This window comes from Zalophus californianus, chromosome 8 (genome assembly GCF_009762305.2).
Source record: "Zalophus californianus isolate mZalCal1 chromosome 8, mZalCal1.pri.v2, whole genome shotgun sequence".
NCBI classification, from domain to species: domain Eukaryota; kingdom Metazoa; phylum Chordata; class Mammalia; order Carnivora; family Otariidae; genus Zalophus; species Zalophus californianus.
In genome coordinates, this window is record NC_045602.1 from 77,059,511 (window position 1) to 77,072,924 (window position 13,414).

The 13,414-nt window shown below is 48.0% G+C and overlaps 1 protein-coding gene across 6 annotated transcripts in view; it reads left to right on the plus strand.

The window, feature by feature from the left end:
• FER1L5 (fer-1 like family member 5) overlaps nucleotides 1–13,414 on the plus strand; it is a 55,001-nt gene that overhangs the window by 5,479 nt on the left and 36,108 nt on the right. For 3 of the 6 annotated variants that reach the window (XR_003524749.2, XM_027622778.2, XM_027622781.2), the window contains exons 5-14: nucleotides 82–136; nucleotides 632–741; nucleotides 2,771–2,899; nucleotides 3,983–4,045; nucleotides 4,776–4,826; nucleotides 7,029–7,059; nucleotides 7,899–8,014; nucleotides 8,246–8,369; nucleotides 8,808–8,860; nucleotides 10,299–10,367. Coding sequence is in view for 5 of the 6 variants with exons in the window: in XM_027622778.2 (XP_027478579.2) it covers nucleotides 82–136; nucleotides 632–741; nucleotides 2,771–2,899; nucleotides 3,983–4,045; nucleotides 4,776–4,826; nucleotides 7,029–7,059; nucleotides 7,899–8,014; nucleotides 8,246–8,369; nucleotides 8,808–8,860; nucleotides 10,299–10,367 (801 nt within the window). In the remaining variant the exon portion in view is untranslated. Of the gene's footprint in view, nucleotides 1–81; nucleotides 137–631; nucleotides 742–2,770; nucleotides 2,900–3,982; nucleotides 4,046–4,775; nucleotides 4,827–7,028; nucleotides 7,060–7,898; nucleotides 8,015–8,245; nucleotides 8,370–8,807; nucleotides 8,861–10,298; nucleotides 10,368–13,414 lie in introns of those variants that run through there. The other 3 variants (XM_027622779.2, XM_027622780.2, XM_027622782.2) reach the window with 3 other exon arrangements.

The window sequence follows — 13,414 nt, forward strand, 5'->3', positions numbered from 1 at the left end:
GCTGGGCGAAGTTCCAGTGTTATGACTTGGCCAAGGATTGCAAGATCTAGCTTACAGCTCCCCTCTGCCTTTGCCTTGCAGTGCACCGTCACCCTCCAGGTGACCCTTGTGAGATACCAGGATACGTCGAAGATAGGTATGTCCTCAGGGTTTACCCCTGTTCTTCTCCAAACATAGCTGGATGGGCTCTTTGGGACCTTTGCGACCCATCCCTTGAGGCCTACAGAAGGACTGTGACCAGGTTAGGATCTAGAAGCCAGATCTCCAGACACCTAGCTGAGGTTTTATATATATCTATATCTATATATATAGATATAGATATATATCCCCCCCAATATTTCCACTTGTCATCTCTAGACATAAGGCCCAGCCTCCAGTGGGCTGCAGAGGGAAGCAAGGATGGCCATTTCCAAGAGCCGCCACATGTAGAGTGTGGGGCCCAGGGTTACTGAGTATAAGAGGAGGTTCCCATGAGAATGTTCTGGGAAGGATATGTGCCCCTTTCAGGACTTCTGGGCCATGGTTTTAGTCAGAAGCTAGTCACTGGGGATGGAACAATGAAATGGGTGTAATGCCTCAAAGCCTCCTGAGCCCCAGCCTCTGAAGGCCCACCCAGATTGTGTTTCCTCAGGCAATGGCGACATCCTGGGCCCAAGTGCAGGAGAGGCGGCCCGGCAGAAACTGATGTTACCCAACTCCACCATGCCCACGGCTCTGTCCTCGAAGCCTCAGCACTTTCAGGTGAGGATTCTGGGCTGATTCACCTGACACTCTCACTGTGATCCCAGGCTGTCCCCGTCTCTCCATAAGGTCATGACAGAGGGCCAGAGCTACAGGTCCTCAGAGCCTCACTGCATCCCATGATCCTCCGGGGTCATTCTGAGCCACTTCTGCAGGAAGCTGAAGCTAGAGACAGCTCTGCTGCGGCAATAGGAGGCGCTGTTGGCTGTATGTATACCAACAGGCCCTGCAAAAGTGCCTTTTGCAAGAGCAAAAGGCCTGGAGTCCTCGCGATTGTTGGCAACACAAGGCTAGCCATGTTCGTGGCAAAATGAGCTGTATGGGAAGGGCTGAGGAGAGTTCCCGCTATGACTTCTGGAACCCTCATCCCATGGCTCACCAACTTCCCTCTGATCTGTAACTTGTAACCTAAGATTTCTACTATGGTTTCACCTGCTCTCCAGCCTAACACCTGCCCAAGAGACTGGATGTCATTCTTGACTGCCTTCTTCCTCACCCTCCCCCCTGCATCCAGTCGATGGCCAAGTCCTAGCTCTTATTACCACCCAACTGCCCCCACTTCTCCATCACCACTTCACTTCCCTGGCCTGAGCCAGCACCGTCACTTCCCTGGACCACCTCATAGGCTCTTCCTGAACTCCCAGCCTCCAGCTCTCTCCTGTCCATCCTTCAGTCAAAGTGGTCTTTCAAAGATGTCATTCGTACCATGCCATGCACCTGCTTAAAAATGTCCTTTAAAAATGAGGATATCCGTGATAAATGGTAGCTACACTTGTGGTAAGCATAGTAGTATAATATCTAGTTGTCAGATCACTATGTTGTAGCCCTAAAACTAATGTCACATCGTGTGTCAACTGTACTTTAATTTTAAAATATAAAATAAAATGAAAAATAAATTTTTAAAAATGAGGATGCTCTAATGTCCTCAGGACAAAGCCCAAACTCCTTCCAATGGCTCCCTAGGCCCTTGATAACACAAACGTATCTCTGCAAGCCACTCTGTCTCCTGCCCCCGCCCTTCCCCACCCTGTTCTAGCATCCTGGACACCTTGTAGTCCCCATTCTCAAGCCTCTCTCTCTAGCTGCCAGGCCTTTGCACATGCTGTTCCTCCTTTGGAGTGCCTTCCTTTCCTCTCCCTCTGGGCCCCATCCCTTTTCATCAGGCTAGTTTGCCCAGGATAGAGGGTCATCGTGCCCAAATCACTGCTCCTCCTCTGTCCTAGAGGTTAGGGCAAAATCCTGACGTGCAACCTGTTTGCCTGATTTGGCCCACTCTTGTATCTGAGGGTCCAGTAGCTGCATGCGTATCGATCCCTAAAGGGTCACTGGACTTGCTGGAGACATAGGAGGCCTCATGGAGAAAGGCCAAGCCACAGCCTGGGCTAGGAGAGCCGGATGTTGTTTAGTACCCACAATCAGATGACAAGCTCCCACACCTGTGCCCTCCTAGCCACGGCCATCTTCATTCTTTCTCCCCCCGGGCCTCAGCCGGCCGGGGTCTCTCCTGGGCTCTGCATTGATCTTCCCTCCCGCCTTCTAGTTCTAGGCTCAGATGTCATAGCCCCTTTACTGAAGCCCCAGTAAAGTATAGAAAGGGGAAGAAGAAATCACAAATCAGAGAGCAAATCACAGATCAGAGATTCAATGGCATGGAACTTTAAAAAATTCTCAGTTCTCTAAAAAGATTGTAGATAAAAGTAAAAACAAAACAAACAAACAAAAAACTGGGAAAGATTAGATTTCATTTCTGTATTCTGTAATAAGCCCATTGCAATTGAGAAACACTGAGTCTACACAAGACGAAAAGGACAAAGCAGTGGAGGGGACAGTTCCCAGAAGAGGAAACAGGAGGAGCCATGGCCTTCCTAGGACTTACCTTCAGGCAGGCGGAGTCCAGCTCCCTGTGGTTCTCCTCCCATCCCCAGTAGATGCCTCTTGGCAGAACACTTTGTTCTTTTAGAGAAGAGTCCCTGTTGGAGAAGGGGGCCCGGGCCACAACCTCAGGTGCTCCTGTGTTCCCCTGCTGTAGGTCCGAGTGAAGGTGTTTGAAGCCCGACAGCTCATGGGCAACAATATCAAGCCGATGGTGAAGGTGGTCATCGGAGGCCACCTGCACAACACACGGATCAAGATGGGAAACAACCCTTTCTTCAATGAGGTGGGCTGCACGTGCCCTTCAGAACTGAATGGGGCAGTTGGGCTAAGGGGGCCAGCCAGGGGCTAGCCAGGGGCTGGGCATTACCTGCAGGCATCAGGTAAGCTTGCTTCTTCCACAAACATTGGCTGAGTGCCTACAGAAAGCCAAGCACAGCTTGGCACTGGGAATACAGACAAAATCAGTTGAAACTCCCATTGGAGGAACCAGTAGTCTGTTGGGGGGGGGGCGGGATTGGCCTGTGAACATATAGACAATGACAATGGTGCAAGACTGGGGTTAACAGAGATCTGGAGGTGCTGTTAATGCAGCTGTGAAATGCAGGCGTAGACCATTACATCTTGTCACTGCTGAAGCACTAAGCTATAGCATTGTGTCTGATCACAGTTGGAAATCCATAAATACTCACTGAATTAATTGGTAAAGAGGCCAATAAATAAAAAGATAAAAGCACAATGAGAGTAGGGAGGAATGGGGAGACTCAGGAAGGAAGCTTGAAGGAAGCTTGAAGCTCTTCCGAAACCTTGAAGGAAGAGTCTACCAGGGAAAGAAGGACATCGTGGAGAAAGAAAATTCAGAAAAAAGCAATAGTGTCTTCAGAAGCCTAGAAACAAGAAGTGGCAGGACTTGGCAGAACTGTAGATGTGTCTGTGGCTGGAGGGAAGGCTGCAAAATGCTCTGGGCCCCTGTCACAGATGGCACTTGGGAGCTTAAGCAGGAGAGTGATAGGGCCAGGTTTGCATTTGGGAAAGAGGATCCTGGGTGCAGCAGGGGCTGGGGATGCAGTGGATTGACAGGGCCCTCTAGAAGGAGGCAGAGGCTCGGGACTCCATCCCAGGGCAGCTAGCTGGGCCTTGGGCCACTCTTGACAGATGCTCCTGGGATCCCCTGCCCCTGCCCTTTACCCTGGCAGAACACCCTCCAGGAGCCAGACAAGCCTCTGTTTCTGGAGGAGGAGCATGAGTATGAAATGGGCAAGAGCTGGGGAAGAAGCATGCTATTCTGAGCCTTCAGGCTTACTGAGTCCCTGGGTGAAGTGGTGGAAGGAATATCATCCAACACCTACCCCCATTCTCTCTGCTTCAGATCTTCTTCCAGAATTTTTATGAGATGCCTGCTAAGTTATTTGATGAGACCATCTTAATCCAGGTGAGGAGCCAAACAAGATGGGCCCACTTTCTTGTCCCACCTCAATTCTGGGAAAGACTTCAGCCCCTCACCCCTCCCTTATAGCTAGTCACTTCAGATGGTCCTTCTGACCCCAAGGCATATCCTCCACTGCCTTTATCACACTCTGGCAACCCAGACTCCCCTTTCATTCATTTAGCAAATCTTATGGAATGCCAACTGTTAGGCCCTGAGTTGAAGAAAACAGCCCCTTCTCATGTGCCAGGATTCTCATGCCACCAAAGGACCCCTCACATGTGCCCTCAACATGAGACATTCCATTCCCCAACCAGAGGGAGCCCGGTAACAGCAATGAACATGTTTATCTGGTACCTCCTATATGCCCAGCACAGGGCTAAGGAGAACAAGGCCTCCCCCTTGAAGAGTGTACATGTTCTTGGGAACACAGGCACATGGGAAACGATCAGGACAGCATGCCATGGAGAAAGTTGAGTGCAACACTTTGCTTTGGGCTGACCTTTGGGTTCATCAAATGAATTGAACTGTCTGATCAACCTCCTCATCAGTAAAATGGAACTAAAATTCTGAATCTCATAGGGTACCTCTGAGAATTAAATGAGAAAACCTATGTGGTAGCGCGGGCCACTAGGAAGTATTGAGTAGATCCTGGAGAATCCCTAATGTGCCCTTACAGTTCCTCCCATGGGGGTGGGAGAAATGGGGGATGTGAATAACTGAGATCTTTCTGCAGGTGATGAATTCCACGCTGTTGAGATTCAACTCAGAGATCGGGAGATTCCAAGTGAGCCCTGGATGAAGGAGGAGGTTTGGTGAAACAGAGACCTACTGTGGGCTCCATGCCCGAGCTTAGCGGCAAAAACTTGAATTTTCATGCAGAAATATCCAGATTTGGATCTACCTACCAACTGGGTTGACTTAAACAAGTTATTCAGAACCTCTACTTCCTTATCTGTACAATGGGAATAATGATATACTCAAATCAGAGTCATTGTAAGGATGAAAGTGTGTACCATTTATGTGCCATGTTGAATTCCCCGAACTTATAATACTATGGACACACTTCAGATCTCTGCCTCCAGGAAATGGAAGCAGAAGATCCAAAAAGGCAGAGAAACACAGAGAAAATTGCTGCCTATGAGAATAGAATAAAAATGTTTGCTTTGGAAAGACACAGGCTGAGAGATGAGGAAAGCTGACACAGTCATGAAGGGCTAAAAAAGATTCTCTAAATCCAGGAAGATTGGGAAAAGGTAGGGTTGCCAGATTAAATACAGAATGCTCTCTTACATTTGAAGCTTAAACAACAGATACTTTTTAAATACAAGGATGCCTCAAATATTGCATGGCTCCTCGTGAAATATTGCAGGGGACATACATATACTAAAAATGAAGTCCTCATTTATCTGCAATTCTAACTTAAGTGGGCATCTGTATTTTTATTTGCCAAATCTGGCAACCCCTGGATAAAGGCTTCCACCTTGGGAAAGGCACATTTAGGACAAATCAAAGTAAGGTTTCTTTCTCACAACTTGTAATACGCACATGAAGAGTCATGACTTGTCCCTTAAAGAAGCAGCATAGGCAGGGCACCTGGGTGGCTCAGTGGGTTAAGCGTCTGCCTCCGGCTCAGGTCATGATCTCGGAGTCCTGGGATCAAGCCCCACATGGAACACTCTGCTCAGTGGGGAGTCTGCTTCTCCCTCTCCCTCTGTGCACTCTCTCTCTCTCTCAAATAAATGAATAAAAGATTTTTTTTAAAAAAGGCAGCATAGGCTTAGAGATTGAGAGATTCCTGAGAGGTTAGGTGGCAGGAGGTAAAAAATGTTGTACTTTCGACAAAGACCACTGCACAATTTCCAGACAGTGACCAGTGATATGAACTGTTAAATAAGTTATAGACATGAAGGGTGCCTGGGTGGCTCAGTCTGTTGAGCGCCAGACTGTTGATTTCAGCTCAGGTCATGATCTCAGGGTTGTGTCTGTTCAAATCTTTTGCTCATTTGGGACGCCTGGGTGGCTCAGTCCGTTAAGTGTCTGACTCTTTTGACCCAGGTCATGATCTCATGGGTGTGGGATCGAGCGCCGCATCCAGCTCCTTGCTCAGCCGGGAGTCTCCTTGATAGATTCTCTCCCTCTGCCCTTCCCCCTACTCGCTCTCTCTCTCTAAATAAACAAATCTTCAAATCTTTTACTCATTTTCACTGGGTCATTTTCTTACTACTCAGTTTTTGAGATTTTCTTATATATTCAGGATACAAGTCCTTTTATCAGATATATGACTTGGAAATATTTTCTCCCAGTATATGATTGGTCTTTCAATTTTCTTGAGTGTCTTTCAAAGAACAGAAGTTTTACATTTCACTGGAGTCCACTTCATCAAACTGTTCTTTTATAGATTGTGCTTTTGTTGTTGTAGCTAAGAAATCTTGGCCTACCTAACCCAAAGGGGTGACTGAGTTTTAAAACAGGCCTAACATGCAGAATCTGGGGACTGCTCTGTGGAACCTTCAGATGTGGAATACAAGGGTGACCTGAATATACCACAGTGCCTTGCCACATGCCACCTTCAGTCCTGTACCATATCCCTCAGGCCTCAGGCAGAAATCTTCTCCCAAGGGAAAGGGAAAGCCTCTCGCTTGACCAGCCTCTTCCCCAGGATGGGAGACATCCTTCCCAACCCAAGGAAGAGTCAACGCTGTGTTGGCTAGGTAGTGCTGTGCGGTGGCTGAGAATCCTCTCAATCCAGACCTCCTCACTTACTAGTTGTAAGACTTTAGGCACTTCTCTCACAGAGTCTCCTCCTCTGCAGAGTGGAGGTGATAAATAACCATGTGTAGGCTGTTGTAAAGAGTAAAGGAGTTAGAGCAGGGCAAATTCTCAAGCATTGGTGGCTAATACTGTCTGTACATTACTATTGTTTGTTGATATTGCTCATCTTGGCCAGAGGCCCCAACTAATCCTTACTCTACTCTTGTCTTTTCAGACAGATATTGGGTTTATCTACCATTCTCCAGGTAGGTATCAGTTGTTGCAAATGAGTGTGCTTTCTGAGAAAAAGCAGGCCAGTTGTCCACATATTTCAAAATCCCTGTATGTTCAGCACACGAGGGGAGACTATTAGAGGGTATGAATTATTTTCTGTATTTGATAATATTTATAATGATAACATCTTTCTCTTCAAAACTCAAGGCATCCCTTTGGGTCAAATGCTAAACTTTTATTGCAGCCTTGGTTTGAATTTCTATTTTTTGAGGCCAGTATTCAGAAACTAGCATTTGAGTAGAGCTTTCCACTGTAAGCATAACATACGATCTGGCCATAACATACATAGCAGGTTAAGGTTGGAGCTTAGGGTTGGGTAAAATGCTTGCCTCTCTCAGACCAGGAGAGTAACAACAACTGTGAGTTCCCAGGATGGGGAAGAGGGTTCTTTCTTTCCTAAAGGCAATGGCTGACAGCCTGCGGAGTGTATTAGCTTTGCTTACTGGTAGGAGTGACTCCCATTTTCCTCTGCTACTGTAGGGGAACCAGAATATATGAGACCCATTTCTTTTTTTTTTTTTTAAGATTTATTTATTTATTTATTTATTTGAGAGAGAGAGAGAGAGCCCAAGATGGGGCAGAGTTAGAGGGAGAAGCAGACTCCCTGCTGAGCAGGGAGCCCGATGCGGGACTCGATCCTGGGACTCCAGGATCATGACCTGAGCCGAAGGCAGTCGCTTACCCAACTGAGCCACCCAGGTGCCCTATGAAACCCATTTCCACACCCCTCTCCCACAGAAACTAAGACTGGTTTCAGGGAAGAAGGATGGAGACTAGAGGCCAGTCTCCCATGGGCCCTCTGCCCCTTCAGGTCACACACTCATGAGGAAATGGTTAGGCCTCTGCCAGCCGAATGAACCCAGCAGTGGTGTGAGAGGCTACCTGAAAGTCACCATCTGTGTCCTCGGTGTGGGAGACCAGGCTCCGGTGAGGTTGCCCCCGACACCCCAACAACATTTCTTACTGTGGCTGCTTTCATAGGGTGCCCCTGGCCCTCAGAGTGGCCACTGATCTTCACATGCTTTTATTTGCCTGCTGTGTCACTTGAGGGTTGTCCATCCCTCCCTGCTACCAAGTGGAAGGCCGAGAAGCCAAATCTGGTGGCCATGGCCATGACCATCCTATGACTCTACCTTGTCGGGTCTCTGGTCTCTGCAGGTAGATCAAAAGCTGCCCTATGGGGCTGATGACCCCACTACTCAGATCTTCAAGTCAACGGTGGTCCCGATCAACATGGCCTACTTACAGTTCTTCATCTACTGCGCAGAGGACCTTCATCTCAGTAAGAGTCAGGATGGGGGGGGAGTGACCCTGAGGTTCCCTACACAGTGGCACCCTGGATTCTCATGGGGCTTCCCTGTTCCATTTTGATGCGAACCTAAGATTCAGGGTGTGCAGGGGAGAGGACGAGACTGAAACCCACCAAGATTTGTTTCATGAAGACCCCGTAGATACTCTTTAAAATGGGTCACATGCCCCTGACCTGTCTTTGATGTCTGGATGCAGACTCCCGGTTCCCTATGCCAGCGCCCACCCCCGCTGCCATTATGGGCCATGACACATAGCGTGGAGATGGGGGAGGTCTGCCTGGGTGGGGGGGGGCACCACACCAGATGATGGCAGAGGGGTGTGACAGTCATTCTGTCATCTCACCTCTACATGTCCTCCCCTTAAAAAAAAATGCTGCTGTCTCAGAAATCTTGTAACTTCTTGTTCACAGAGAAACAGCACTTAGTGAGTCCTATGTTGGAGGTGGAGCTAATTGGGGAAAAGGTAAGAGTAGAAAGGGTCTGAGGGTTCGAGAAATTGTCACCTAGATAGTGTGTGGGGAAGGCTGGAGTTGGTGGGCAGGACCCCCGGATTCGGATGTCAATTCCCCCATCAGTGGGCCATGGCCCCACTGGACCAGGAAGTCTGTGAAGGTGGAGGCTGTGGCCAGTCACCCTGTCTCCCAGAGCCACGCACAGAGCCCTGCTTGGAGAGCAGGTGCCCACTGAAAGCCTAATGTATACGAAGGGTACGAATGAGTGAATGAAACAACATGCCTGCAAACAAACAATGCTGAAACAATCACTTTCTTCGGGCCTGGGATTCTTCATCTAGAAATTGAAGGTTCTGGGCAAGAGAGTTGCTGACATTCCATGATCCTCCATGAATAGAGAGTAGCATTTTCCAAAGTGTGCTGATGGATGTTCTGTGCAAAAAAAAAAAGGATCCCATGTTCAAATTTGGGGAATGCTGGGTTAAAGTTAAGTGGGTTTGTCTCAGAACTCATAAACCATTGTTTCCACCATATTCTACCTATTAGAAGCATCATTAAATCCAACCCACACATAAAGGGAGGGAGATTAGTGTCTACCTTTCAAAGGAAGCTGTACCAAAGGATTTGTGGACATATTTTAAAACCACCACACTGAAGGTGGTTTGGGTGCTCCAGGTCTAGGTGAGATGCTCTTGGGTGGTAGGTGGCACACAATTTTCAAAAATTTTAATATCTCTATGGTTTTCTAGTATGTATTAAAAAGTTTAACCAGTCCAACCAACCCTCGATTTCACTGACATGATTGCTTAGAATAGAGCCAGGTTTAAAAACGAAGTCAAGCGATGCTTTGGAAAGGGGTATGCCATTGTGTACTGCCATAGCCGACATGTTTTTTGCTCACTTTTCTGTTGGGATCATAGAGTTTATCTAACAAAATCTATGTGTATGCACTCATATACTAAAGTTAATAGGAGCGCCTGGGTGGCTCAGTCGTTAAGCGTCTGCCTTCGGCTCAGGTCATGATCCCAGGGTCCTGGGATCGAGCCCCGCATCGGGCTCCCTGCTCAATGGGAAGCCTGCTTCTCCCTCTCCCACTCCCCCTGCTTGTGTTCCCTTTCTCGCTGTGTCTGTCTCTCTCTCTCTCTGTCAAATAAATAAATAAAATCTTTAAAAAAAAAAAAAAATAAAAAAAATAAAGTTAATAACCCTAGGACTATTTAAGAACAAAGTCAATTGAAAGATGATTTAAAAACAAATAGGGAATCTGGATCTGGGCAGATATACAAAGGACTGAAGTTGTAGCTGAAGAGAAGTTGTCAGTCTTTAGACCATTCCCATGGTCAGCCCTGTGCCAGAGACAGCGTCCATCTGTGGGCTGGGCTGGAAGGTGAGGTCAGTGGAGGGAGCAGGGGGCAGGCTGGCACCAACACTGCTCTGGAATGTTCCTAGCTCAAGACAAATGTGCTGACCCAGACCGAGAACCCAATATGGAACCAGATCCTGACCTTCCAGATTCAGGTATTGCTGTTCCATCCTTTTTTTTTTTTTTTTTTTTTTTTTTTGAGAGAGAGAGAGCAGGGAGAGGGGCAGAGAGAGAGGGAGAGAGAGAATCCCACACTGAGTGTGGAGCCCAGAGCCTGGAGCCTGATGCAGGGCTTGATCTCACGACCCTGAGATCATGACTTGAGCTGAATCAAGAGTCGGATGCTTAACCGACTGAGCCACCCAGGCACCCCGCGCTGTTCCATCTTGACCACCCTCCTCCCCCTGGCCCACAAACGGAAGGCAAGTTTGAGTGTCTAGGGGTGTGGATGGAAGGTAGGGGCCAAGAAGCATTGGGTAGGGACAGTGGGGGGCAGCGGGGAGTGGGGGTGAGATCTGCCTGATAGGGAACACGAGGAAGCCCAGGACAGATTTCAGAAAACTTACTTTATTTGTCCAGTATTAAAAAATGAGCGGGCCATACAACTGAACTTTCCCAAAAACTTAAACATGTCCTTTCACCTACATTACAAAACAAAACCAAAAAATCATTTAAATCTAAATTGTATTACGCATTTTCTTATCTTCTAGGCGAAGTGCCCTGAAGATAATTATAGCTCTTTGTTAATGGCCTAGAGGTATTGTGGGAACATAGTATATGGGCTACATGGAGTATGGGCTATTTGTTCCTACACTAAACGGCTCCAAGATGCTCTTCTTTGTGGGATTCTGTAGTCTGGTTTTTAGAGCTTTTTAGTCCTTCTCAGTCACCTATCATGAGTGTGGATGCCAGTCCTCTTAAAGCCCTGAGAGAGCCTTGATTGCCTTTTGACTCCATGCCAGGCTTCTGAGAACTGTGTGTAGAAAAAGAGTAGGAAATTCTGAGAGATAGCTTGAGCACTGTCATTAAGTATGAGTGTGTAGAACTTTGTGTGGCTTCTATTTGGCTACCCAGAGGGTGTTTCGCTTTCCTTATACCTTAAATTTGTGTGACGTAAAATCAGCTCGTGAACTCCTCTCTACTCTCCTGGGACCCTCTTCCTTGCTAGAAGCTTCCCTAGTCTGCCTCCTGGTGAGGCATCATCTTTAACCCATTCTTCATAATCCCTACCTTCCTGAGTAATTTTATAGACTCTTAAAGTATGAAGAGATTTTATTTTTTTAATTATTTTTTTAAAAGATTTTATTTATTTATTTGACAGAGAGAGAGTGAGAGCACAACCCAGGAAACAGAGGGAGAGGGAGAAGCAGGCTTCCCGCTGAGCAGGAAGCCCGATGCGGGGCTCGATCCCAGGACCCTGGGATTATGACCCGAGCCAAAGGCAGACACTCAACCGACTGAGCCACCCAGGTGCCCTAGGAAGAGATTTTTAAAGGGAGCCTAGTTTATCCTCCATCTTTGATCCCTCCCACCTGTCTCTGGCTGTGATGAGGCTCATGGCCAGGATCCTCAGATGCTCTGTGGATGCTCAGAGCCTCGAAAGTCCTCCCTCATGTTCAGCTGCCTTTAGGCTCAGAAACCAGTGGCACAGGCTGGGCCCTACTTCATCCCTGAAAGAGGCCTTCCAACATTTAAAGATGTCCAAACACCCCTTGGGCCCTCACCCATTTCCCACATAACACAGTCTCCTGGGCTGGAGCCATTTGGATGCAAGCCTGATAGTCACTAGCCCTGTGGAAATGCAGCAGGCAGATGTGACCCTCACTCTGAATGGTACGGTGACTACAGAGACAGTAGCATCTGAGGCCAGCCAGTCAGGGCCCCCACAAGGCAGGCTGCAGGGGAAGCTCTGCTGAAAATGGGTGTATGCCAGCTTACAATCCAAGGGCCCCAGGACAGGAGGGCAATCAAGACAAGGAACTGGGAAAGGGGAAGAGAATTCTCAACAAGGTGGATGAAAAGATGGTTCAGCCATGAATGTGAATGTGGAGGATTTGTAATATTGGAAGATCTGGATGCCTTCCAGTGCCCGTCTCCCCACTTCTAGGGGGGTCTTTCCTCCTTTCTTCTTAACCACTTGCTTAACTGGAAAGCCCTTTCCCTACTCTGCCCTGGCCCCCAGCTCCTTGGCAAGGGGAGAATGGACGAGTAGAATGGAGAATGGGAGGGACTCTCAGCCATGCCTCAGGAAGTGCTGTGAGAGAAGGGGCCCCAACTGGGAGGATTTGCGTCCCACTCAGGCCTCAACCCCAGCAGCTCTGTTTTACACACAGATTGGTTTTTGTTTTCATAATTGAGGGGACCCTGTGGCAGAGTGGAGATAAGAACCAGAAGCTTGGGTTCCAGTCGTGACTGCACCCCTGACTGTGGGACCCTGAACAAGTCCCTTTACCTCTCTGGGCCTCATTCCCCATCTGTAAATAGGGACAATCACACCCCTCCCTGGGTTGTGGCAGAGTCATTAGGAACTCTAAAGAGAGCTTTTAAAGGGAACTTGAGGAACTCAGTTTCTCGGTGCCTCGGTTTTCCTGTCTAGAAATGGGAATAACAGCACCCGGCTTATGGGGTTGTTGGGAGGAGTCACTCAGGTGATCCATGTAGATCATTCAGCACAGCCAGGGGACAACGGAAAGCCTTCCCACAACAGCAGCTACTATTATTTACTCTGGAGGGGATAGATGTCCTACTGTTAAAAGTTAACCTCTGGGATGCCTGGATGGCTCAGGCGGTTAGGTGTCTGCCTTTGGCTAGGGTCATGATCCTGGGGTCCTGGGATCGAGTTCCACGTCTGGTTCCTCCTTGCCCAGTGGGAGACCTGCTTCTCCCTCTGCCTGCCACTCCCTCTGCTTGTGCTCTGTCTCTGACAAATAAATAAATAAATCTAAAAATAAATAAAATTAAAATAAAAGTTAACCACTAACCATGAAGAAGACATTTTAAGCCACAACCTCTGTGTGAGACGGTTGGTGACAGTGAAGGGTTGTGTGAGGACTGCAATCATTGAGCCCATGGTCAGGGTGGACTCAGGTCTCAGTCCTGAAGCTCATGCAATTAGGGGGCCATTTTAAGAATAAGAATACAAAGCAACCAGGGGACACAGTCGTAGGCCTCTCCCAGGCCTTTGCAAGGGACCCATGCAAGT